The sequence below is a fragment of the Lissotriton vulgaris genome, chromosome 3_1, assembly GCF_964263255.1.
Source record: "Lissotriton vulgaris chromosome 3_1, aLisVul1.2, whole genome shotgun sequence".
Classification (NCBI taxonomy): Eukaryota; Metazoa; Chordata; class Amphibia; order Caudata; family Salamandridae; genus Lissotriton; species Lissotriton vulgaris.
The window spans coordinates 342,550,545-342,578,424 of record NC_141689.1 but is presented as its reverse complement, the minus strand read 5'-3'; the positions used below and the strand labels follow the sequence as shown (position 1 = coordinate 342,578,424).

General features: G+C 49.2%; 1 protein-coding gene across 1 annotated transcript in view; it reads right to left on the bottom strand.

The window, feature by feature from the left end:
* Window positions 1-27,880, bottom strand: part of WDR70 (WD repeat domain 70) — a 1,742,574-nt gene that overhangs the window by 278,385 nt on the left and 1,436,309 nt on the right. The window contains exon 13 of the mRNA XM_086960548.1: window positions 23,945-24,045. Coding sequence (XP_086816674.1) covers window positions 23,945-24,045 — 101 coding nt within the window. The remainder of the gene's footprint in view (window positions 1-23,944; window positions 24,046-27,880) is intronic.

Here is a 27,880-nt window from a genome sequence, read left to right as displayed (position 1 = left end):
CGAGTCTTATAGACAAATATCGTTATTGAATATCGAAGCGAAAATACTGGCAAAGGCGCTGGCCAATCGCCTTCTCCCATATATTACAGACCTTGTCCACCCAGATCAGGTCGGGTTTATGCCCCACAGAGCAACAAGGCACAATATTAGGCGCGCACAGGTGGCAATGGAGGCGGCCCGGGCGGCGGGGATCCCAGCGGCACTACTATTGGCTGACATAGATAGGGCCTTTGACTCATTAAGTTGGGTCTACCTCCGTGCTCTCCTGTCCCGCCTGAACCTTGGGCCCCACTTCCTATCGTATCTGCAGCTGCTCTACACGGATCTGACGGCATCGGTGAGAATGGCAGGGGCAGTGTCTGATCCCTTCTGTATAGGTCGGGGCACTAGACAAGGATGCCCCCTATCGCCATATTTATTTGCCCTGGCCATGGAGCCGTTAGCGGCGTGGGTACGGGTAGATGCACAACTGCGAGGCATCGAGTGGGAGGCGGGACCTTCTGATAGAATCGCACTCTATGCTGATGACGTCCTCTTTATCCTCACAGACCTGAATAGATCTGGGCCGCGGGTTCTTGACATCATGCGAATCTTCGGGGAGGTGTCGGGCCTTCATTTGAACCTACGAAAGTCTGTGTTGTGGGTGCTGGGAGAGCGCGGAGGCCTGGGGTCCTGGGCAGCGACGTTGCAGGAACCGACTGGAGGCCTTAATACCTGGGTGTATTTTTGACGGATTTGTGTGGGGTCTCCTGGACGCGCAACGTTGTACCTGTATGGGACCGAGTCCGATCTGACATGACAGCATGGTCTCGCATGCCCCTGAACGTGTACGGCCGCTCGGCCATATCTAAGATGATAGCCCTCCCGCGTCTCTTATACCAACTGCAAAATCACCCATATCCTATTCCACCGCAGTGGTTTAAACAGGTGGATTCGGCGCTGAGCCAGTTTCTCTGGGCTGGGGGAGCGGCGAGAGTAGCACTCCGCACAGGGTTTTTGTGGTGGCCTGGCAACGTCGGACATTCTGTCCAATTATCAAGCTTCTCACCTGTTGATACTGAATGAATGGCGGTATGGGGACCGGGGCGACCCGGCCTATGCTCTGGAAAGATATCTGATGGACCCTGACATGCTACATACTATCCTTTACTCAGCGACTAAGAGAAAGAGGCTCCCAGTGGTTACTCAAGTGGTGTTTCACATATGGCGCAGGGCACTGCACCGTATGGGGTGGTGGAACAGACTGACGAGGGAAACTCCATTGTGGCAGAATGGGCGATTGCCGGCACTGGTGTCCCTACAGGGGCTCCGTGGCTGGGATGCGATTGGCATATCAGCCTTAGGCCATGTTATGAAGGGCAAGACCCTCAAATCGTTCCAGGAGTTACGAGAGGAATACGACATGCCTCTAACCCAGTTCCGCCACGCTATTACACCCACCCTGAACGGCCTAGACTCATTGCCCGAATTCAGCCCGTTGGAAGCTAAGGTGTTCATGGGGGAATTGGAAAGTAAAAAAATATCAAATATCTACCAAACGCTGGTTACACATTGTTCCTCTTCCCTAGACAAACTGCGGACTAAATGGGAGGGAGACATCGGTGCGCTAGAGGAGGAAGACTGGAGAGAAGCGCTTGAGGCTCCAAGAGGAGCGGCAATTGCGGTACGCCTGCGATTTATTCAGTTCAAATATCTGCATAGAGCCTATTTTACTGGGGAACAACTGTGGAAGGCTGGCTTGATTGCGTCTCCTGAATGCTTGAGGTGTGGTCGAGAGATTGGCACTTTTGTACATACGGTGTAGTCGTGCGATGGGCTGCGGAGGTTTTGGACGGGTGTGTGGGAATGCCTGTCTGAGGTGTTGGGCTGGGAGCTCCCCCGCTCGCCACAGCTGGATGTTCTCTATGTCCTGGAACAAGTGGGGGGAAACATCTACAAACATTTGCTGCTTTTGAGCCTTACAGTGGCCATGAGGGATGTGGCTCGAGCCTGGAAAGACCCCAGGGCCCTCCCGGTGGGAGTGTGGAAAAAGGGATTAGATTTTTATATGGGACTGGAGCGCCCGATCTTTGAAGCCAGGGGCTGCCGCGGAAGCATTATAAGATATGGAAGAGATGGGCAGACTATAAAGTACTGTGGCTGGAACCACCAGTAGAAGATGAAGCTGAAATAAGACAATTGGACACTGATCCCGGGTAATGAGGAGTACACACTGATTGTTTCTTGACATGCTTTTTGTTTGTAGACTAACTAGACACTGTGCAGGGGTGCTGGGGGGGGGGTAGGGGGAGTGGGGGGGAGCTGGGAGGGGGGGACATAGGAATGTTACTTTATTTTAAACTGTTGCTTGAATTGCCTATGTATAATTATTACTTTAATGCTCACAGCTTCTCCGGTGCCCGGAGTGCTGTGCCTTTCTTGCAATCTTTCAACAACACAATAACATTTTGTTCTGAAAAAAAGATTGCGATTAGTGCAACTTAAAATTCTGCACAGGGTCTACGTAACAGGTCCCATATTGGTGCATATGGGAAGTGCTGTCAATGTAGACGTCAATATGGGGTAGGGTACCTTTATTCACATTCTGTGGGAATGCAATTACATACAGGGTTACTGGACTGCTGTACACCGCGCACTTAGTGAGGTTCTCACGAGTGATTTGCGGCCTGAGGCACGAAGATGTTTATTAAATATATGGGAACCGACAGACCTCAATACACATACCAAGCAGTGGGCAACGTTAGCAGTCATGATTGCCAAAAGGAATATAGTATAACACTGGGGAGCGTAACAGCCGCCTCAGATTGGAAAGTGGCGGGAGGATCTAGACTGGTGTATGTTCCGAGAAAAGTCAGTTTACAAAGCCTGAGGATGTCCTGGGAAGTGGAATAGGGTCTGGGGCCCTTGGAACACATACAGGGAAGACATTTGCACCCCATCAGAACCTTTAACTGTGGATGACCAGCTCATGCCCCCCTAAACATCTTGTATTTGTCACTGTGTACTCGATTTGTCTATACATATATAATGTTTGATTTGTGTATTGACTCCCGCATATGAAGTGATCTGTATGGATGTCGGTTTTGTTTAATAATAAAAAACTATATATATTTTTTAAAAGGTGGTGGAGGAGAAAGTTATAGCAGTCCTGTAGATATAGAGAAGGTCTGTGATAATGCAATTGGCGGTCAAGAGGGACAATGATGGAATGTAGAAAATGAGAAAATTAGCTCCAACAAGACTAACCTTACTGTCAATAATGAATTGTTTACTTGCAATAGTATTAAAAGGTTTCAGTATGTCACTGGTGCGTATAGGTTGTCATACTACACAAATAAAATGGTGATATACATATACATGATTTAATGTTGATTACAATTGTCCATTTCATGTCAAAATGTTCACTTTATGCAGATATTAGGGTTACAGTTATTTGATGTTGTACTTTTACACACTTTGTACATTTTCTTCTTATATGTCCTTGGAGTTTGTTTTTTGTTTATTTATTTGTATTTATTCGGTGTTTTTTTTTTTCACCCTATTTATTTCTATCATCCTGTTGACCTTTATGATTAGGAGTCAAATACGGTTGTTTTAAAAGAAAAAGGTTAATAATAAAATAACAAAGTGTTGGAGCAATGCTAATGTTTATTGGTAGTTGGGGTCCTAGAATTCAGTGTGGTAGCTCAGGTAGAGGACTATGATTGGCGCAGTGGCTGAATTTGGGAGAATTAGGTGCTGTTACTGCAAAGCTGGGAGTGCTGATGTGTTCTATGAATAAACATTTTTAACCAGATTGTTTTTTCGTTACTCATCACAGGGAGTCATAGTGGTTTTAAGGCAGCACAGCCAACAGAGGAGGGAGAGGACTGGAGAGACAGCTGTTGCTGGTGACCCTAAGTTTTACCGCTGCTCCGAAAAAAGCAAGACTTTTGCTGAGGAGTCTGGGGTGGTTTAGAAGGTTGGGTATGCTAGGATTGCTGAGCTCAGGTATAGGCTCAAACTTGTCTGTATTGCTGATAAAACTGCTTTGCTGGTGAGCCCAGGTCCAGTGAACTAGCCATAACCCAGCCAATCCTTAAGTGCTGCAGGGAGAAGTTGACTTTCTCTCCAAAAATCTGCAAACATCGAATGGCATATCCATCAGATGGGTTGGACATATCCTAAAAAGCCAGTTGAGAGCATCTAGGCACTGTGACAGTGGTGTGCATGGACTTGGCTAAGTCATCTGCAGAATCTAAACAGTAGTTCAGGATCTGTTTCTTTGGCATCCAGGCCACCACTGACCAAATTGTACACTGCCTTCCTCATGTGTTCTGGTAGGCTTACAGCCATCAGTTGATGCAATTCCTACAAGACATACACAAAGCAGCCTAGCGAAAATCAATGCATGGAGACTGAAAAGTGCCTGAAGCAAAATCCTATGGTCCATAGTGTCCGGTTGTTCATATTCCTAATTCAGAAGGGCTTTAGGAAAGGCACTGGAGTTCAGTTTGGAGAATGAAGTCTGACTCTCTTTCAACAGATTTGAGAACAATAATTTTGTCCCACCCAGAGAAGGCCTATGGCATCTTACAATTTGTCTGGTGACCGTTCTGTCCTTGTCTTTCCCAACACAGCCAAAATGGGTATCAGTGAGTTCCCTTTAAAGTGAACCAAGGCCTCTGCAAGATACTTATTAGGTTGGAAGATGCTGGTTAAAATGTTAGGCTTTGCAAATGGGAAAACAAAGTCAGTTCTAGAAATGCTGCAGCTCTATGCACCATTGTGGTAAAGGTGTTGTGAAGGGACAAGAGGGGCAAGGGATGTCCCCATCTAAATAGGTACCTCGAATTCTGGCATTTTGTACATCAAGCTAAAGGCTGCCTTATAGTACAAATAAGGCAGCAGATTAGTGGCCTTGGAATCATTATATTCCATGTAGCCAAAACCTGTACTAGGGATGGTTAAGGTCTTGGAATCAGACATGAATAATTACTCCATCCTGGCACATTTCTTGGCCATAGAGTGAGTCTGTTTTTCAAGGTAACCTCTGACTTTCTCTTTGGCCACCAGGATTATTTCAGCAGACTTTGAGGGTTGCACTGATAAGTCTTAGTGCTGTGCCTTTATATGTTCTCAGGACACCATTATGGATGACTCCAGATGGACAGGGATGGCACTGTAGTCGTATTTCTTGCTAGGCGTCGAGGTCAGCGCCTGTGGAAGCGCAGAGTTGAGAGGTGTTTAGGTCACAGCCAACAAGTTTGGAGGAATAAGACGACCTTAAGCACCGCCCTAGAAGAAACCAGACCTGTCCTAAAAATATTAATATGGCCAGAAGGAAGGTCTATACCTGTGCAGGATCAGTAGATCGAGCAAGGAATTCTGACAATCTTTTTTTTTTTTGTAAAATTTTTTTATTTTGCATACAGAGAAAAAATTAACAAGCAACAAAAGGAATCACAGTGGGCGCATGAAAGTTTCCACACAGTGGGAAGGCTGAAAAGGAAGATGAGGCAGGGTAGTAAAGCAAAACGTCTTCAGTGCTGGTAATGTCGGCAGTCCCGCAGCAATTCCCCAACAAGGGGTAGCTCAAATAGTGCAGCCAGCAACTAGTCCAGAGTGTCTCCAGCGATCAAGTATGCCTCATCTCAGCGAAGTAACTGTCCCAAAGCAACTCCCAACCCTCCCCCCAAGAACAAACCCCCCCCCCCCCGTGACGGCGCCGCTTGCAAATCTCATTCATACACCAAGCACACTCTAGAGTTGGAACAAGTGCAAATTCCTAAGTGACGCTGGGCAAACAGCCGAGGGCAAGCCAGCAGAAAGAAAGGACACCAAGGGGCCCCATACGTGCTTGAAGTTTTTATATTTGCCAATAAATATATCCGCCATTCTCTCGAGACTCAGAAGTCTCCACAGTCTGGAGTGCCAAAGGGAAACCGCCGGGGCCTCCTTACGTTTCCAGGCCGAGGCCAGCGTGAGCTTGGCCGCACCGAGACACAGCCATAAGATCTTTTTGTCAGCTCGCGATTGATGTTCCAGGCCGGGATCCCTCAACCCCAGCAAAACGAATTCGGGGGAGTCGTCGATAGGGTACTGCAAAATGTCTTTAATATGCGATAAGATCTCGGCCCAGAAGGGCTTAATGATTGGGCAATCCCACCAAATGTGGCGGAAATCCCCCAAAAGGCCACAACCCCTCCAACACCTGTCCGTGGCCGCCGGGAAAATGCGATGAAGTCGGGCCGGAACCATGTACCATTGCGTTAGGGTTTTGTAATGGGCTTCCCTCAAGAGTACGGAGTGGTTAAACTGCGTCATGTCCTTCCAGATCGCCGACCATTCTCCGTCAGTGATATCCCTCCCCACCATCTCCTCCCACTGCTCCATGTAGCGCGGTCTAGGGGAAAGGGCCGAGCGGAGCAGCAGCTGATATAAAAAGGAGATAGCCCCCTTCATGGCCGAGGTCTTCAGGAGAAAGGCCTCGAAGTCGGATAAAGGTCTCGTCGCTGCTTCCCGCACCGTGGGTGCAGTGGCCCAGTGTAGCAGTTGTAAATGCCGATACCTTTCCCCCGGCGGCACCTGATAGTCCCGCATGCAGTTCTCGAACGTCAAGGGGTCGGGGCCATGAAACAAGTGAAGTAATGCCCGGCATCCCCCCTCCCTCCAGACGTCAAAGGGGCCCTCGGTGAGTGCCGGGGAAAATTCTGGATTAAAATGCAAGGGAGTGAATGGGGATGGGAAGGTCGTCCACCTCTCGTCACTGGCTAGTGTGTCCCACACTTTCAGTGTGGTCCCCGTGGGGGTACTAATGTATGCGTTTACCGGACGGTCGCGCTTCGGCTTCCACGCTAGGTCCCAGATGGACCGGCCTGCCACACTCCGGTCCATGTGCAGCCAGTGTTTGTCAGAGAACTGCTGCGACCACTCCACCATAACTCTAAGTTGGGCCGCCTTGTAGTAGAGGTGGAAGTCCGGAAGGCCTACCCCTCCGTCATTCCGCAGGCGCCGCAGAAGTGTAAATGAGAGCCGCGCCCGACCACCTTGCCAGATAAATTTCAACATCATCGATTTGAGTTGGCTAAAGAAGGTAGAGGGCAGTGGAATAGGCAGGGCCTGGAACAAGTATAGATATTTGGGGAGAAGGACCATTTTGACAGCATGTACCCGTCCCAGCCAGGACAGGAATTTTGGCTTCCATTTCTCCAGCTCCACGCGTGATCTGGCCATGAGGGGCGGGAAGTTGGCCGCAAAGAGACCGCCCACCGTCGGGGTGAGGTGTACCCCGAGATATAGCAGGGAGCCCGAGGCCCAAGCCAACGGCGTCGTCGCCTTCACCCGTGCCACCTCGGCCTGAGACAGGGTCAGGTTCAGGACATGCGATTTGCCATAATTGACCTTGAAGCCGGCCACCGCCTCAAATTCCAGCAATATATCACGAACACACGGAAGGGAGTCAGCGGGGTCAGCCAACGACAAGAGGACATCATCCGCAAACAGGGTGATCTTGTGCTGTTCCCCAGTGAACGGGATGCCCTTCACCCCCTCATGCTCCCGGACTGCCAGTGCCAGAGGTTCAATGCTGAGTGCAAACAGTAAGGGCGAGAGGGGACATCCCTGCCTAGTGCCCCGCGAGTGTCGGAAGAAGGCCGACAAGTGGCCGTTCACCGCCACCCGTGAACGCGGGCTGCAGAAGTTAGCTCTTACCATCGCGATGAAACGATCGGAAAACCCGAATGCCCGCAACGTGTGGAAGAGAAAGCCCCAGTCCACGCGGTCGAAAGCCTTCTCCGCGTCCAGCCCCACCAAGACCGCCGGGATGCGGAACCTATCCGCCTTCTCTATCAGGTGGATGACCCTCCGGGTATTATCATGCGTTTGGCGGCCTTTGATGAAGCCCGATTGGTCCGCATGGATAATCGACGGCAGCAGGTCTTGTAGGCGGCTCGCTAATATAGCCGAGTAGAGCTTGGCGTCGATGTTGAGTAAGGCTATAGGGCGGAATTCTGACAATCTTTTGCAGCTTTGGAATCAGTTACAAGGAAGAGCTTGGTGCAGGGGAATAAAGCTGTGACTCCGAATGGTCTAAGAAATAAACTGTTTCTGCACGGAAGACACAGATTTCTCCTTCTGATGGTTCTTTGCATTTTTTGTGTGACAATTGCTTGGGAATTTGTTCTCTATCTGAAGACATTCATGAAGGAAAAGAAGTACAATGGTGTATCCCTGTGTGCATTGGCCAAAAATAACTTGACCTCTGTAGTTTACAACTTCACAGTTAACGCCATATTTCCCTCACCACCTAATCTCAAGAAACAAAATGTCCTTTCCAGCTCAGCTCTCTGATGCTTGATGCCTCTTCTATGATGCAGACCCTCTTCTTGTTTTCTAAAGTCTGTAATCAAAAGCACACATTTCTGTCCTGGTGAACACTGTAACGCAAGCTCCACCCCCATCTCTAGTACATTAGTAGAGTTTTAATATTGACCCATCTTATATTGATTGAACAAGACTGATGGCCGACACATTGCCTAAAAAGTTGTTGTGTAATGAAGGTTAGTAAATCCATATTTTTACAATATGTTAGTAGCTGATACTGAGTCAATATATGTAGCAGTTGATATTATTGCCCTTTGTACTGTGTTAACCTTGATATTTTAAAACGCATCTAGCCCCTCACCACAATCCAGTCTAACACAAGCACTTTAGAGCAATTTGTAGAGAGGAGAGAAGCTCCTTTTCAGCTTTTCAACTGCAATCACATAATTGTTGTAGGGTTAATGAGTTTTGCCTTGTCCTGAGCAGTCTGGTGGAAGAATCTTAAGTGAGGTGTTCTCAAGTACAAATGTACAAGTTACTTACCTTCGGTAATATAATATCTCGTAGAGAAACAGTAATGGTGAGTCAACAAACATTTTTTGTTGTTTTCTGCGTCTTGTATTGGAATGACCTTACCTTACCTTCATTTCCATTGGTGAGTGGTCTGTAGAGTGGAGGGTGTTCACCTTTTTAGGGATGGTTATAGCATTAGCATTGTTGATTAATGAGGGATTTTTACCTTAAACCCCATGGATGGTATTAACATACCATTTCATGTTGTTCGTAATTGGTGTTTTATAAAAAAAATTTGGGCACAGTGTTTCCACGGCCAGTTTCTAGAGTGGCTCTGCGTTCTGGCACGGACGTTTTCACAATAGAAACTGACGTACGCGCGGCAGAGGGCTTATATGGCTCCACTGACGTCATATTCGGAGACAACGTCATCACGAAGCTGTACGACGCCGTCCACCGGCGCGCAGAGGTACTGCTGAAAAATATGCCGGATCCAGACTGGTGTCTGGGGAGAATTCAGAGTGAAGGAATCTGCAGCTAGAATTCTCTACAAGATAAACCCCTTTACTTGTCTTATCATAGTAGCTCCATTTGAAAGAAACCTTACAATTTTCTCATCACTTATACAAGAAAAACAAGATACTTACCTTGGATAATGACTTCAATCCAGTCAAAGAAAATGGAGAAAGGTGAAAAGGTCCAATACAAAATAACCTTCCACTGGCACAGTTAAAGATAAAACAAAATAATGTCAGATAAACTTGCTGCAAAGGTTGAGCATCCGAAGCAGGACGTGGCTGGACACAGGCACGGCACAACATGTAGAGAGGTTCTTGAATTTAAACAGCCCTACTCAGCAGACAAGGCTTCAGACTGTGCATATAATGTCCTGCTTATAATTTCTGGACCATGTGAATACTGTGTTCTCAACTAGTTTGTCGTTTTGGACACCTTTGCTAGCTATTGGGTGAACTTGCCACAGAAATACTTAAATTGAACTCTTGCCTCAGGCTGGATGCATTGGCTTCATATTTGAATATTTCTGAGCTAATAGAGATATTCTAAAGCGAGCAGCAGGGAATCGTACGATAACCCCTAACACTAAACAAAAAACAGATAAATGGGTGGTCCTGATGAAGGTGGATGCAACTTAGAAATTCCACTGAAACGTGCGTTGACCTGGGTGTTTTGAATCCCAAGCCACAACACAATTACAGATATTCTCGGAAGTGTTATTATCATCGGTGTATGTAATAGTGGTTGGGTAGGCCATGTATGAGATGAAAGTGTGAGTAGGCTAGTGTGTATGAGGCTATCAGGGGTGTATGTGTGGTTGACTATAGGGGGCATAATTTATGGCATGATTGGTATATGTTTTATCACCTATGTATAGTTGTCTATTTGTTTTATTATGATAAGACAAACATCGGCACATTTGTATTAATGATTAATTTGTGTTCTCATATATATGCTTTTAACTTTGTATAATCAGAAAGTCTCATTAAAAAAATATGAATACGTTTAAAAAAAATCTAATAAAATGGTCAATATCAGTATGCTCATGTTTATGACTTAATACATTCAATGATGGTAAGCCAATAGAGCCCCAGCAAGCCTACAGAGAAGTAATACAAGTTGAGTGGGAGTTTTTTTTGATTTTCCAAGCTTGGGTGCAGGACCTGGCCCTGCTGCTGCGACAGGGGGTTGTCCAGAGGAAGCAGCCGAATCAGAAGACAAATGCTCATGGGCAGAAGTACTGGGCACCACACTCTCCTCGCACAGTCTCGGGCTAATAAGATAACTTGAGCCCAGTATCTTCTGATCTTTTTCAGGATTCTGGGCAGGAGAGGGAAGGGCAGAAAGTTGTACAGGAGCGACTCTTGACCCTGGCCGCCCCCCACACCGCACAGCTCCGTTTGTGTGCTCCTGCCTCCTAGCCAGCTGCTGCCCCCTCGGGAGTTCGCCACCCCCCCCCCCCCCTCCGCTGGTATTACTGCTCTGTGCCTGCTACTCCCGTTCTGCGCTCCAGTTTGTACTGTGCCTTTTTCTTTTTATTTTACTTTCTGTAACTGTGCCATTTGTATTTGTATTTTATTTTATTTCTCACTGCTTCTGGTGCGCCCTGCGTCGCTGTATAGCGCCCCTGCCCCGCCCCCTTTAGCCTTCGGCTTCTCTCCGTCCAGCTCTTCCCGCCGCTGCCCCCCTGTGCTCCCATTCGCTGCCCCTCTCCCACCTCCCAGCTGCCCCTCCCTCCCACATCCCCTTATATGGTGGCCGCTGTGCGGTAGAGGGCGCAACCCTTGACCCTGCTTGCAGGTTAGGCCGTCCCCCACACCGCACAGCTCCGCCGGTGTGCTCCTGCCTCTTAGCCAGCTGCTGCCTCCTCGGGAGTTCGCCGCCCCCCCCCACCCCCGCTGGTATCACTGCTCTCTGCCTGCTACTCCCATTCTGCGCTCCAGTTTGTACTGTGCCTTTTTCGTTTTATTTTACTTTCTGTAACTGTGCCATTTGTATTTGTATTTAATTTTATTTCTCACTGCTTCTGTTGCCCTGCGTCGCTGTATAGCGCCCCTGCCCCGCCCCCTTTAGCCTTCGGCTTCTCTCCGTCCCGCTCTTCCCGCCGCTGCCCCCCTGTGGCCCCACCCCACCCCCCCACGCTCCCATTCGCCGCCGGCTCCCACCTCCCAGCTGCCCCTCCCTCCCACATCCCCTGATATGGCGGCCGCTGGCGTACCAAAGGCAGGCCCGTCTGCGCCCGTCCGTGCCTGGACCGCGCCCAGCGCCAGAACCCCCAGACCCTGAAGCCTAAACAACACCAGACTGCACTGCGACTCCAGCACCCTCCACGGACTCAACCCTGGTTGAGATCACTCCTGCTACCGGGCCACCCCGAAGCGCACACAAGGGCCCTTCACCTGCCGGAACTGCAGCTTCACCAGCATCCGGCTCGCCAAACCATCAGCAAGAGAACCCAACCACCTCCGATGCATCCTCCTTAACACCTGCTCCGCTCGCAAGCACACCATCGAACTCTGGGACCTCCTAGATTCAACCACCCCCGACGTCGCCTTCCTGACGGAGACCTGGCTGAACACCATCTCGGCACCAGACATCGCCATAGCCATCCCAGAAGGTTACCAGATCTCCCGAAGAGACCGCACCAACGGAGTGGGAGGGGGAATCACCATCATCCACAAGGACACTCTCAGAGTCTGAAACAACACCAACGACACCCTCACTACCGCCGAGCACATGTACTTCCAGATCCACATCCACACCAACCCCACCTTTAGAGGAACACTCGTCTACAGACCACCAGGACCCCGACCACAGTTCAGCAACTCCATTGCCGACCTCATCAGCACGCACACCCTCGCCTCCACGGACTACATCCTCCTCGGGGACCTGAACTTCCACCTCAAGAACAACAACGACGCCAACTCCACCGCCCTGATCGCCAACCTCGGACTCAAACAACTCGTGACAACACCCAACCACGCCACTGGACACACACTGGACCCCCATCTTCTCCGCTAGTCCCCACATCTCCTTCAAACACACCACTGAACCCCTTTGGACAGACCACAGATGCGTCCACTTCACCTTCAGGAAACCCACCACACACCACCGCACCCAACAGATGCCACATCGCTGCTGGGGCAAGGTCACCGAGGACCAACTGACTACCACCCTCGCCCTGGGACCACCCGCCGACACCGCCGCCATCAACCTCAAACAGTGGATCAACGACTGCACCAACACCATCACCCCACTCAAAACCTCCGCCACCAATCACACCAACAAGAAAGCTGCATGGTTCACCGAAGACCTCCGGACCTCCAAGCGCACCTGTCGGAAGCTGGAGAAGAGCTGGCTCTGCAACTGAACACCAGACAGCTACACAGCCCACAAGAACCCACCCGCAGACACCACCAACTCATCAGGACCGCCAAGAGGACCGCCTTCAAGGACCGCCTGGACAGCAACGCACACAACAGCAACGAGCTCTTCAACATCGTGAAAGAACTCTCCAACCCCAGCTCCAACACCAACGACATTCCACCATCACAAGACCTGTGCAACTCACTGGCCACCTTCTTTCACCGCAAGATCACCGACATCCACGACAGCTTCGACACCGCCACCCCCACATCCACCGCCGAGACCACCACCCCTGCGACCACTACCCGCACCAGTCGCCTGACTGCCTGGTCCAACGTCAGCAACAAAGACACCATCAGGACCATTAACTCCATCCACTCCGGATCCCCATCTGACCCATGCCCTCACTACGTTTTCAACAAAGTCAGCACAGCCATCGCACCCAATCTCCGGAAAAAAATCAACATCTCCTTCGAGACAGCAACCTTCCCAGAGAGCTGGAAGCACGCCGAGATCAACGCCCTACTGAAGAAACCCAAGGCGGACCCCAACGACCTCGAGAACTTCTGGCCCATCTCCCAGCTCCCTCTCCCGGCAAAAGTTACAGAGAAGATCGTCAACAGACAGCTGACCCGCTACCTCAAAGACAACAACATCCTGGACCCATCCCAGTCCGGCTTCCGCAGCAACCACAGCACCGAGACCACCCTCATCGCCGCCACCGACGGCATCAGGATCTTTATGGACAAAGGAGAAACAGCCGCCCTCATCCTTCGGGACCTATCAGCAGCCTTCGGCACGGTCTGCCACCGCACCCTAACAGCACGCCTCCATGACGCCGGAATCCAAGAGAAAGCCTTGGCCTGGACCACATCCTTCCTCTCCGGCAGAACCCAGAGCATCCGCCTCCCACCCTTCCGCTCCAAGACCACAGAGATCATCTGAGGCGCTCCACAGGGATCATCCCTCAGCCCGACGCTGTTCAATATCTACATGGCGCCACTCGCCCTCGTCGCACGACAACATAGCCTCAACATCATCTCCTACGCCGACGACACCCAGCTGATCATATCCCTCACCGAACACCCCGACACCGCCAAAGCCAACCTCCACAGAGGAATGAAGGCCGTCGCCGAATGGATGAAGGACAGCAGGATGAATCTGAATTCTGACAAGACGGAGGTCCTCATCCTCGGCCCCACCCCCTCAGCCAGGGATGACTCCTGGGGGCCAACATCGCTAGGAACAGCCCCAGAACCCACCGACCACGCACGCAACCTGGGGGTCATCCTCGACTCCGCCCTCTCCATGACCAAGCAGGTCAACGCGGTCTCCGCTTCCTGATTCAACACCCTCCGAATGCTCCGCAGGATCTTCAAATGGATCCCCTCCGACACGAGAAAAACCGTCAACCAGGCCCTTGTGACCAGCAGACTGGACCACGGGAACGCCCTCTACGCAGGAACAACAACCAAGCTCCTGAGACGGCTGCAACGCTTCCAGAACGCCTCAGCACGACTGATCCTCCGACGCACCCACATCACACCCCACCTGAGAGGCCTGCATTGACTCCCAACAACAACAGGATCACCTTCAAAATCAGGCTCTCCATCTCACCCATGCCCGACTAATCTTTTGGCCCTGGGAGCAGAGGCCATCAATCCTCTTGCTAACCATCTTCTTAATACCTTACTGTCTGTAGCTATTGTTACAAGGCATTGAAACAGGCTAAAATTGTGCACGGCTAAAAAAAACCCAGGGAGAGGTTACAGATCAGTCTAATAATAGGCCCATCTCGCAACTATCGGCCCTTTCAAAGGATCTCGAAAAACATCAGCAGCTATCCCGATACTTGGAAAGCAATGATTTGCTGCCTCTAAGCCAATCCGGGTTTCGCTCCAGTTGTAGTACAGAAACCGCGTTGGTGGAGGTGATCGATTTCATCAGGTGTATCTTTGACGCTGGTGGCAAAGCTATTCCCAATTATGTTGGATTTGTCAGCAGCATTCAATACGATCCCCCACCACACTCTTCAGGCTTGGCTCCAGTCTGTTGGGATTAGAGGATAGGCAGTAAAATGGCTGGCCTCTTTCCTTCAAGATAGGGGTCAAGTGGTGTGGCATCCTCCCTTCAATGCCGGACCACGGGACCTCAAGGTGGGAGTGCCTCAGGGCACTGCCCTGAGCCCTACAATATTTAACATATATCTTGCTCCTGTGGCATGCTTGGTGGAGACCCTTGGTGCTAAAGTAGTTTCTTATGCTGATGACACCCAGTTGCTATTTTCATGGGGAAGAAATTAAGTATTTCTGGGTGCAAAAAATAGGAAATTGTTACACCAAAGTTTTCCAATGGCTTTCCTTCGACCAACTTAAATGTAATGCGGGAAAGACTGAGCTTCTCTTCTTCCATTTAAGATCGGAAGAGCCTTAACAGAATCTTTGATCCAAGGATGCACCCCCCACCACTTACCCACACCAATTCTGCAAACAATCCATGCGTTAAGTGAAGTAGTGTGGCTCACTGGTTAGAGGCGGCAGACCCGAGAGCAGAGGACGGCCAGGGACCAGGGTTCGATTCCCGGCGCGGCAGGTTTCTGGACCAGGGTCAGCGGACTCGATAATTCTCTCGCCTCGGTGCCCACTCTGATCAGCGTTCACACTCGGCAACTCTGGGCATTAGCTTGCCTCATCTTCACTAACGGCCCCACCAGACCGCCGGGGATGCCTGGTCTCACCCTGGAGATACCCATTAAAAAGGGACCATCTCTCAGGGAAGCCAGGAAGGGTTTCGCAGCGGTCGAAGCGCCTTGGGACCCTACGGGTAAGTAGTGCGCTATATAAATGCCTATACATTTACATTTACATTTAAGTTCGATGGTGAACTTTCCTTTTTCTCACAAGTTAAAGCAGTGGTAGGTACCTGCTTTGGGCATATTGCGTACGCTGAGGAAGTTTCTGCACATTCTGTCTTTGGCAGCTAGAAAACTGGTGGTCCACGCTCTGAATACATCAAGACTAGACTATGGTAATACACTATATCTGGGACTGTCTGGTTATTTAATTAGTAGGTTGCAGGTGGTTCAGAATTCAGTCGCTCACACGGTGCTCAGCCTACCTCTCAGGACGCATGTATCTTCAATACTCAGAGAACTGCACTGGCTTCCTGTTAGGATTACCTTTAAGATTGTATTGTTCATCCATAGAGCATTGCATATGGCAGGCCTGGGGTACTTGAGAGCGAGAATTCTGTTTATATACCCCTCCCAGAAGTCTGCGTTCAGCAAATTTCTTTTTGGCTAACATCCCTCGGATTCATAAATCCAAAAGAAGCAACGAAAAAAGTTTTTTTTCCGAATAGTGGATTCTGTTCCTTACCGCCCCCCCCCACCCCCCCCCCCCCCCCCCCCCTGTCTATGCAGCGTACCAGGACACTCTTGGAGTAATAGTTGCGCTGTAGAAATGCCCTCTACATTTACAATGATCATGCCAGGTATTGTGCCATCAGGAAGACGCCATTAGCATTCAGCCACTTCTAGAGGCATAGAGCCTCCCGACACAGGCCCAAAACCTCATAATGCCCTTTTTGTTGCAGTGCCACATGGCAGTTATGTTGTCTGTGAGCACCTCTACCCATTTCCCTCTCTAAATCAGGAGGAATGCCTTCATTGTCAAGCAAATCGCTCAGAACTCCAGTACGTTGATGTGGAGCCAAGCTTCTGCCAGAGACCCGAGTCCTCTGAACTCCACCTCTCCCAAATGACCTTCCCAACACAGCAAAGATGCATCCATCTCAACCTTTAGTTCTGGGTGGGGTAGGGAGAGGGGTTTGCCACTAGTCCAACTGCAGTCAAGTACCCACCATTGTTTTCACAGTCTCTTTTGACATCAGTATGGAGTCTGTTGAGTGTCTTGGTGTTGAGTTCACTGAGACTTCAGATCCCACTGCAGAGCCTGCATGTGCCATCTGGTGTGGTCCATCAGCAGGATTCAGGAGGCTAAGAAGAGAAGATACCTCGAAGCCGATCTCACTAAGAGCCAGGCTGCAGATCGAAACATCAGGGTCATAGCCCAAATGTCCTGGACTCATTGAGACAGAGAGATGCTTCAAAAAAGCACTGCATTCAGGATGGCTCAGATAACAAGCATTTACAATGCAATGGTCTCGGCATTATTAAAGGTAGAGCTATTGGCATTGCTCATGACATTTTTTTTCTTTTTTTTTTTAAACATAAATAAATGGTATTGTCTTTTACAATGGCAATAGGTGAGCATTAGAGAGTAGTAGAGAGTATTCACAGAGCCACCCACACTCACAGAGCTACACACACACACACACACACACACAGAGCCACCCACCCACACCCAGAGAGCCACCCACACACACAGAGCCACCCACACACACGCAGCCACCCACACACACACAACCACCCACACAGAGAGCCACCCACACACATAGAGCCACCCACACAGAGAGCCGCCCAGACACAGCCACCCACACACAGCCACACACACACCCACCCACCCACACACACAGCCACCCACACACACATCCACCCACACAGAGCCACCCACCCACACAGAGCCACCCACCCACACACAGAGCCACCCACCCACACACAGAGCCACCCACCCACCCACAAACAGATCCACCCACCCACACACAGATCCACCCACCCACACACAGAGCCACCCACCCACACACAGAGCCACCCACCCACACACAGAGCCACCCACCCAAAAACAGAGCCACCCACCCAAAAACAGAGCCACCCACACACACACAGAGCCACCCACCCACACACAGAGCCACCCACCCACACACAGAGCCACCCACCCACCCACAAACAGATCCACCCACCCACACACAGATCCACCCACCCACACACAGAGCCACCCACCCACACACAGAGCCACCCACCCACACACAGAGCCACCCACCCAAAAACAGAGCCACCCACCCAAAAACAGAGCCACCCACACACACACAGCCACCCACACACACACACACAGCCACCCACACACACACACACAGCCACCCACACACACACACACACAGCCACCCACACATACACAGAGCCACACACACACACTTAAACACCTCTAGCTAACACAAAGCCTTTCCACTTAGCATACATTTGCACGGACAGTGCACAGCCACAAACTGTCTCATCCTGCAGTAGATCAATGATACATGCCGCATCTGGAGCACCTTTCCATTCAACATGCAGGCACGCAGAATGCAACTGGGGAATTTCAAGTGCAGCAAAGCATTGTACTGTACAGTACTAACGTATCGTCCATGTTGAGTACTAAAACATACACATTCCAGCCATCATCTGGCTACTGTATGCTCCACCAGTGCCCCCTGCTGTAGAATTCAGAACACTGTCCCCAATGAATAGCGTGCACTGCACTAGAGACGAACCCATAGTCACAAGTGTTCACTATTCCGCACAAGCTTTCTTCTGTCAGGTGAGCCCTGACCCCTCTCCCCCCCCCCCCCCCCCCAGCATACACACATACCCGTCGTGCAGGCACCAACAACAGCATGTCAGTGATGTGCGTGCAGAGCGTCAGAAGCAGTAAGAAAACCCTAGTGACAGGAGTGCACTGCATAAGAGACAACCTCCGTTACCAGTTCACAGCACCAGCACATCAGTGACAGGAGAGCACTGCAATATAAGCAGCACCCAGCTAGGAAAAAAATCAGTATCAATATGAGGAGAGTAACCCTTATACGTCAAGGGAACAGGGTAAAGTAAAGCTCAAACAAAGTAAAGGGAGTTCCCTTGAGTTTGCTGAATTTAGACTGGTCAGTCTATTGTCTAATAGGTGACCCACACACATTCAATCACTCCACAATATGTGTGTCTAAATTTAGGAAAGAAATCAGTCCTGCGCACCAAAATAAAAGTGGCCCACATTAGTGAACTAGAAAGCCCAAAAAAGTGCCCATGTTTACAAACTGGTGCAATTTTAAACTTGTGAAGGCATTATTTTTGCAATGTATGGATTTAAGCTTGCTGCAGGAAATGATTGTTTCCAGGGAGAGATCAACAGTAAAACCAGCCCAGCAGACATAAAACAGGCCCACGAACATCCAAAATATAAAACCTGCCCACACTCTTACTCTTAGACCAGCCTATCAGGCACTGCCTGCCTGCCCGATAGGTCTGTCGGACACTGTCTGTAATAGACACGGTTTATGCCCCGTAACTTCTGGGAAGTCAGGTCACAACCCTGCAGAAATTCTAATGTCTGCAAGGGTGATGAGAGCGCGGTAAATCCTATTCTAAAACTAAGCCTGTTTCTACGTGAGTTTTCCAAAGCTGCATTCTAATATTGCCGAGCAGTTTCTGATTACACTAGGGCAGTTTAATGACATTTATAGGAAATTATATCGAAGTTTAAAGGGCTATGCTCTCAATAGAGTTGATGAAAATCACTACTGTGGCTTAAAGAGTTGAAATAAAACGACATTTTGAAACCCGAGGAATAGAGAGGGAGAATAACGTGTGATTTATTATTAGAAAGAGGCCGGAATGCTTTCTTTGCCCATATCTAGAACCGATTACCGGTAAGCATCTTGCGCACATAAGTGCCAGAGGGATGTTCTGGGCCGACAAATGCCGGATGTACTTTTTTAATCAACGGGGAGGGGCTGTCTGCTCTGGACTCAGTTGGGGCGATGGCGAAGCGCTGCAAATACCGGCGCGTTTCCTTTCTGCGGAGGCAGCTACCCTGCTGACCGCGGTGGCACCGCCTCGCCTTTTTAATCAACGGGGAGGGGCTGTCTGCTCTGGACTCAGTTGGGGCGATGGCGAAGCGCTGCAAATACCGGCGCGTTTCCTTTCTGCGGAGGCAGCTACCCTGCTGACCGCGGTGGCACCGCCTCGCCTTCCGCGCGGGAAACCGTCTTATCTTTCCCAGCTGGTCTTTCATCCCCGTGAAGTGTAAATCCGCGCCCGGCGGACGGCCGACTAATGAACGCCGGGAGCGGGATCAGAGCCCGGTTACTGCTCGCCCCCGGAACCGGGCCAGAGAGGACGCGCGCCTCGGCGCTCCGGAGGGACGCGCAGAGACGCGGGCGTCTGAAGGAACGGGCGTCATCCCACCCAAGGCCTTGATGCAACGCGAGAATCGGCAGTAATTGATAAAATACATACTCGCATTTCCCAAATGGCCATCAAAAGAACATCTGAGCAACATGAAAGTGATTCGTAACACCATCTAAAAACTAGTACGTCACACTTTTTAGGGTTCGATTCCGAGCCAGGCGGGTAATTGGCGTGCATACGTACATGTAGCAGACTTCTGCAGGTACACAACAAATGACACCGTGTCTTTTTTCTACAGGCAATTACTTTTTCTAATGCAGAATACCCTTTACCTCATCAACTGGAAATCCTGCTTACTACAAAATAAGCGGGAGGGGGGCGGGAAACAGACGCTCTGAAATGCACACACGAGCGGGAGGGGGCGGGAAACACACACACGGACAGCAAAAATACACGGAGAGCGGGAGGGGGCGGGAAACAAACAGGGGGCGGGAAACACACACACGGACAGCGAAAATACACGGAGAGCGGGAGGGGGGCGGGAAACAGACAGGGGGAAGAAGGCACGGAGGGAAACAGCCACGATCTTACCTTCACTGCGAAGGATCGAAAATGGCGGACACAAGCTCCGAGATTTTTTCCGATTTGGGGGCGTGGTTTTGATGTTCTGAGTGACGGACAACGTCACTGTCTAAAGAACATCAAAAATTACGCCCCCAAATCCGAAAAGGACGGAGCTTGTTTGGAGTGACGCATCTCTCCTCCAATGGCTGGCCTCCGTTTAGGAAGCCAGCCAATGAAGGAGAGAGGGGGCACGGAGGCGGGACCTTCGCCGCTACTCAAACTCATTAAATCTCCGGCCTAAGACTGCGCAAGCGCAGCCTTTTAGGCCTTCGACCTAAAAAGGATGCACAATTAAGGAGTCAGGTGTGACTTGGCACATTAATGGAAAAACACAACAATATCAAGTGTTGCCCATAATCTTAAGGTGGTTTAAGACTGTTTGAGGCGAGACAGCCTTCAGCAACCAGTTGCTGATTTATGGTAGACTAGTATTCCCAACCTCCACAGGTGAGCCACGACCATCACCATCAATTTTGTGATCACCCAAGGTGCACTGGTCAGGCCAAATGGGAGTATTAAGAACTGGAAATGCTGGTGACCCACCTGAAACCGCAGACAGTCTACGGAACTAATAAGTGTCCAGTAAATCAAGCACCACCATCCAGTCACCTGGATCTAGAGAGGGCAGATAGAACTAGGGCCATGCTGAGAATTTTAAACTTGAAGTTCTGAGGGCTAACATTTAGGATGGGAAAGAGGACTTTGTCCTTTTTCAGCATCAAAAAATAAAGGGAGTAGCAACCAGTCACAAGCTCTGAAGTTGACACCCTCTCTATTACTCCCTTGGCCAAGAGAAAACAGTTTTGCACTGGTTTTGGAGGTGGGCACAGGTTTAGGTACAGCATTGTCTCTGGGGGCCTGAAAGTTGGCAGTCTGTTCCCCATGCCTCAAAAGGATTGTGAAACTTGATGCTTGGCGCTTCTGCTGATAACCCTTTCCAAAGCCTAGAAAGGGGTGAGTGGTGTGGGGAAGATAGTGTGGATGCAAAGCTCAAAGAGCAAGATGTGACCTTGCTCTCTTTGAAATTTTCCAAGGCTGAGATCACCTATACCCCAAACAGGTGAGAATCGCCAAATGGCATGTCCATGAAGGATTGCTTGCCATCTGAATAAGAGCTGTGGAGCGTATACAGGCATGGCGCCTTAGCACCACACTGGTGCCAACTGCCCTACCCACACAGTTGGTTGTGTCCAGGTCTGACCTGATTAATTAGAGTATTTCACCCCATCCTTACCGTCCAAGATTAGTCATTGCAATGGATCTGGTTGTCATCGGAGATAGCTAGCAAAACGTTTACAACTTTGTCCCACAGTGTGTGCGAACACCTGCCCAGGAGACAGGATGTATTAACTGATCTTATGCCAAAGCTCGTGGATAAAAAAGTGTTTTGCAAATGTTTGCATTCGCTTTGAAGCTATCAGGGGGAGTTGTTGGGAAGGCATCTGAGTTTCATCGGCTGGTGGGTGCCTGTACCACTAAGCTCTCTGAGAAGAGATGCTGAAGTAGAAAATCTGTGTTCCTGAGGCAGGCATATGCCATCTTGCCACTTACCTACTTACTGGGGAGCCAGATCCTGGCTTAACCTAGGTGCCTACCAGCACGTCCATCAACGCCTCACTGAAGAGAAGGTAGGGTTTTTTGTTTGTTTGTGCAGGGTTGAGGACTTTGAAGCGCACATTAGTTTGGCCTCTGTAATTGGCAACTTGAGATCTAGAAATTCTGCTGCTCTCGTGATCACCGTGGAAAATGTGGCAGAATCCTCCGTAGCTATCGCCAGGTTAAATGACAGGCTAATTTCAAAGGAAGTGTCTAGACCACAGGTGTCCTGAAGGTTTTCCAAAATGTAACCATCATTGCAATAAGCAAGACTTTGAAGATGATGATCATCTTGTGGGGCACAGTCCGTTTCTGAGTGTCTGGGTAGATTCATTTTGGAATCCGGCAAAACTATAGGATCCATGTCTGGCGTCGGTCCCTGATCCAGTAGAAATGGAGCCGAAGGCAGGGTCAGAGCCGGTCATGAGGCCAGATCCAAAAGAGGGACTGGCGTCAGGTTGAGGTTGAATGGAGCAGTCATCATGGGGAAGGATCCAGCGGCAGGAACCCGACTGGCATTCAACTTGGATCCATGGAGCCCGAATGTGCTACAGAGAGGCCAAGTGAGGCTCCATGGCTAGGTGAAGCTCATGGAGCTGTTGTAGCATCGCCGTCTGCTGCATATTGGGCTGGTAAAGGTAGCACTGCTCGTAAAATGAGAAGTGTCCCCCGGGCTCCTCAATAGTCCTTATATAAAGGTTTCACCAATATCCACGATGAAAATCGAGTTTTAGACAATGCTTGTTTTTATTTATTCATTCATCTTGTTGTATTCACATGAAAATCTTTAGTTCAAAAGAATCTTTCATTATTCAAAAATTCAAAAATGCACTCATATAAATCCCAATGCATTTCGGCATTACTTAGATGCCTTCTTCCAGGGGATAAATATCGTGGCGTGCACCGGGAAGTTGAATTAAGGTACCGCATTCGTGTGCCGGGTACCCCATTCATGCATATTGGGCTGGATCAGGACCACTGGAGGTGCCAGGTCTAGGCGCAGAGACATACTTTATGGTCTGGAGGTGCCTCAAGCAATGATGGGATTAGCAGGATAAAGGTAATCTGCATGAATTTTTAAAATGTTTTAAATTAGATTTTCTTACTTTACCTAACCCTGTGACTTCGACAGGTGCCCGAAACAACCTCGGGAGCAAGAACAAGACCATGCTTGTGACTTCTACTTCCTGAATTTGGCGATGGGAAGTTTGGTCTCTTGGTTTCGAATGGACTTATCTTGGCACAGCAGTCACACAACTTTGAATCTTGTTGTTGTGGATGTAAGTAATGAACATCTGTCGATTACAAGCATGACACGGTTTAAACACCAATGCTGCACAAAGTAAAGTTTAAGAGGGAAACATTTTCTGTCGGGTATGACAGGATTTGGAAGCTCCGGATCCATGTCAGCGAAGAAATAAAAGAACTGAGGTCAGCAAGCAGAAGTGGAGCGTATATCGGGGCACCAACATCATACCTGCAGCAGGGCGGATCCATCGCAGAGCCTCATGACACCACCTACTGATGCATGAGGGAATTGCTATGAACTTTTCCAGGCCCAGTCTGATGCCTGTGAATATTCACAAGATGAGGAATCTGCAGTTAGAAGTCTCTAGCAGAAATTCATTTTTCACACAGTAAAGAAAGTTTGGAGTCAAGCATGTACAGAACAGATGTTCCGCTTAGTTTACCAGCAGACTGGGTCTAAATTAGAAGGTGGCTAGTAGGAAGAACATCACACTAGGCATAGATATTTGCCTTCAGTTTAACCCAAAGACCAACTACCAAACTAACTGAATAAACTCATGGGTGCATAGTACACACCAGCATTACAAGCAAGTCATTAGTGCAGGAAGACATTCTGCAAGCACTCAAACATACCTTTTCTTTCCTAGAAAGTGCACCCTTCTAGAGGTGTTGCATCAGTAATTCATGGTGGTAAACATTAGGATAACAAATAAATACCTTTGACTCTTGACAGGATCGTAATATACTTTAGCTAATCCAGTCCCTGTTCCAACCATAATCTGATTCAGTTTTGGGTGCCACAGGCAACGTACAACACTCTGAAAATAATAGGAAAATGTTAATGGCATTGCATTCATTTTTCATTTTTAAATGCAGGACAGGAGAGAATAAACACACACATAACCTAATACGCAATAGACAATCAATACACAATGTATTATATCAATTTGTAGACCAGTAATTTACACAATTTTCTATATCAAATCAGAATATGATTTAATAATTAAATGTGTGAAGGCTAGCAAATTTCGTTCTAAAGAAAGCTGTGAACTGTATGACCCCGGCTCTAACTGTGCATGCATGTCACACATATCCTAATTATTTACATAACAGCATGTTTATGAAATCAAATATATTATAAAAATGTTGTATACATCAAAATACGTTGGATTGAAAACAGAACGTTTAATAACTGGAAGAGGACTTTTGGTGGTTATCGGTTTCAACAGGTGAAGTGAGGTAGATCAAAAAGGACATTTTCAAAGTACTTGGAAATATCGCTACCCTTCACAGTTTCACAGAACTCCCAACTTCATTCTGCTGCCTATCTGAATCGCTTGTAAACGTATTCATCCACTATCTCCTTTTAATTTAAGACAAACAGTAGCATTTTTGTGCAAATCAATAACAAATAACGCTGATCAGGGATAGAAAGAATCGCATAGTTTTATTCAGGAAGGTGATAAAGAATACAAAGACGATACAGAGTAAATAGTAGGAAAAGAAGTTACGTCGGATCACCAGAATGCAATGCTTAGATTAAGGTATGAATTTAAAAATCACAGTAGATTTGTGATCCGATTTCTCCTTTAATCATGTTGAAGCATACAAGATAGTCTTTACCTCTGGCCGGACAGCGCATCGATTTGAAAATATACTGTTACCAATTCCTTAAAACATACATATATTGGGCTTTGGCTTCGCCCAGATTAGATTTATTTGCTGACTTCATGCTATTGGATGTTTTGTTTATTAATCCGCCTTCCAGGAATGCATGAGTGCATATTTTAACTCTGAAAAGTACACTCAATCATTACGTTGTTTGTCACATTTAATTATTTATCTCCTATACGCATTCAATACAGGAAGCCATCATTTAATACTCCTGTTTCCAAGTAATTGCAAATCCAATAGGACAGGTTTTACTGTAATAAACATGTGTTTATTAAGAGCTCATGAGGGTTTTTTTTTTGTTTAAATTTGTTTATTGGGTTTTAGTTTGCATTTTACAATCAGCATGACAGTGATTATGCAGTACAGTGGTACATGTCCGTAGGTACACAGTATCAGTACACGCCGAATAGCCTTCCTCATACAGTATTCATGTGCTGATCAGCCTATTCAAGTTGTTCGGTCCGTTAATATTCCCCAAATAGTCCCCTGTAGTGTCAGTAGCTTACCTCTGAGGCGAGCAGAGTCTGTCCGTGGTGAACGAACTACTATGCTTAGCGTGGTAATGACCCTGTGGTATGTTGATCTTTACTCAGTCGTCCCAGATAGTGCCGACGAGGCCGGCATGATACGTGTCTGCATGTGTCGTCATGACGTTCTGGTCTATAGGTCTTTGGTAGGAGGGATATCCCCTCCAGTCTAAACTTCTAAATGTTTCAACCTTTGGGGTTAACCTGGTGGGGTGGACGGGTCTGGGGGGGGGGGAGCGGGAGGTGATCTGCTGTGCTGGGGTGGGGCTGTATCTTTCTTAGAGTGCATAGCACTGTAGCATGTGGGGAGTCAGTAGCGTGTGCTGGATAGCAGGGGTCACAGAGTGTGGAGCCATGCGGCGCTTGGGAAGTTGTGTGACTGTGTCAGTGAGGTGTAGGGACCGGAGTGGCTGTTCGGGTCTGGGACTGCGAGGCCTTCTGCGACTCTGGCGGACTTGTCTCCTCTGTGAATTTGTGCATTAACTGGGCCCAATCTAGGGATATAGGGTGTTTGTGGTGCCCCTTCACTTCCTCCTCCCGGAGTATCTCCTCCTCCGCTTTACCCCATTTATGTACGTTGCCTATCCAGGCTGCTTCCGGTGGTCCTACGGGGGCCCTCCAATGCATGGCTATTCTCCTCTTTGCCAGGAGGATGGCCAGTGATAGGAAACGATACTGCACTTTCTCGGTTTTCCGCCTGGGGAATATTCCGAGCGTGCATGCTTCCCATGTAGACATGGTTGTGATGGCAGTCACCTCCTCGAGGGTCCGATGGACTGTATTCCAGAACCATTGGAGTGTGGGGCAGTCCCAGAACCTGTGCTTAAAATCTGCTTCCGGGGTTTGACAGCGGGGGCAGGCAAAGTGTGTATCCGGAAAGAAGCGATGCTTTCGGTGTGGTGTGAGATAGGCTCTATGGAGGATATTAAACTGTATGTTATGGAATCTTGCATTCCTAGAGACTTTTTTGGGGTATTCCAGGCCATGCTCCATTCTTTGTCGTGGACCACTCTGCCTATGTCAGTCTCCCACTTCTGACGTAGGGGTTGAAGGGATGGAAGGATCAGTGTACGCATTGCCTTGTACAGCCAAGTGACCAGATGGCGCCCCACTCCCATGTGCAGGATCGTGTGTATCACTTGGTGTGGCATGGGTTCCCCTGTGTTAGGATTCCAGTATTTACGACTGCTCTCTATTAATTGCCTGTGGAGTAAGAATTGCCCGGGGGGGGGAAGATCATATTGCTCCATCATCTGGTCGTATGTTTTCAACTGTCCCTCTTCGAAGAATGATTCCACCTCTGTGACTGACAACTCAGTCCAGACCTGAAGTGTTCCCTGTGTGTACTATGTGTCCCCTCGTGGAAAGCCCACCAGTGGCAGCAAGGGTGAGTACGGCGGTCGTGCTCTAGACATGCGGTGAATACGCATCATACAGGTGCGGGCTATGGATAACTGTAGGGGTCGAGTACGTATAGGTTTGGTACCTGGGAGCAGCATTCGGTGGATTGCTGGTTGTGGCGTGGGGCCGTCTGCAAAGATGGTTTCTCCCACGTGTCGCCCTGCTGTCCAATATGACAACCATTAGAGCTGGGCCGCTAAGAAGTACGCTTCAAAGGCCAGCGCTCCCAATCCTCCCTCCGTGGAGGGTAAGTAAAGTGTTGACAACGCAACTCGTCGTCGTCCCATGCCCCACACCAACTCCGTGAGGAGACTGTCTAGGTCCTTAAAGAATGATCGCGGAGGAACTACCGGGAGGTTCACGAAATTATACAGTAGCCTGGGGAACATGATCATTTTTGCCAGGGCCACCCGGCCTATGGGTGCCAACGGTAGCGTTTTCCAAAAGCCCACTGCTGATCGTAGCCCAGCCAAGGTTTTATGATGGTTTCCTTCGTATAAATCCTCTGGGGTGTGATATAACCGCACTCCCAGATAGCAGGGGGCCTCTGCAGTCCACGCAAGTAATTGGGGGCCTATTCGGGCCTAGAATGGGCCCATTTGGTGGCTTAGCGGGTACAACGAGGATTTCTCCCAGTTGACCTTGAGGCCCGAGATGTCCGCGAAGTCCTCCAGTGTTCTCCAGATACTGGTCAGGTCGCTGGTAGCGTCCCTAACAAATATTAAGAGGTCGTCCGCGTATAAGGACACGCAGTGCCTCGTGTCTGCCAGGGGGATTCCCCATTCCTCGCCTTCTTGTCGCAGGCGTATTGCTAGGGGTTCGGCCGCTAGGGCGAATAGGAGGGGTGACAGCGGACACCCCTGTCTTGTCCCTCTCTCCACCGCAAACTCTGACGAGATGTAGCTACCCATCCGGACTCAGGACGTGAGGCTCGTGTAAAGGAGCCTTGTGTATGCTGATAGGCTTGGGCCAATATTATACTTTCTAAGGACCTCGAATAAGTACAGCCATAAGAGGGTGTCGAATGCCTTCTCGAGGTCTAATATGAGGC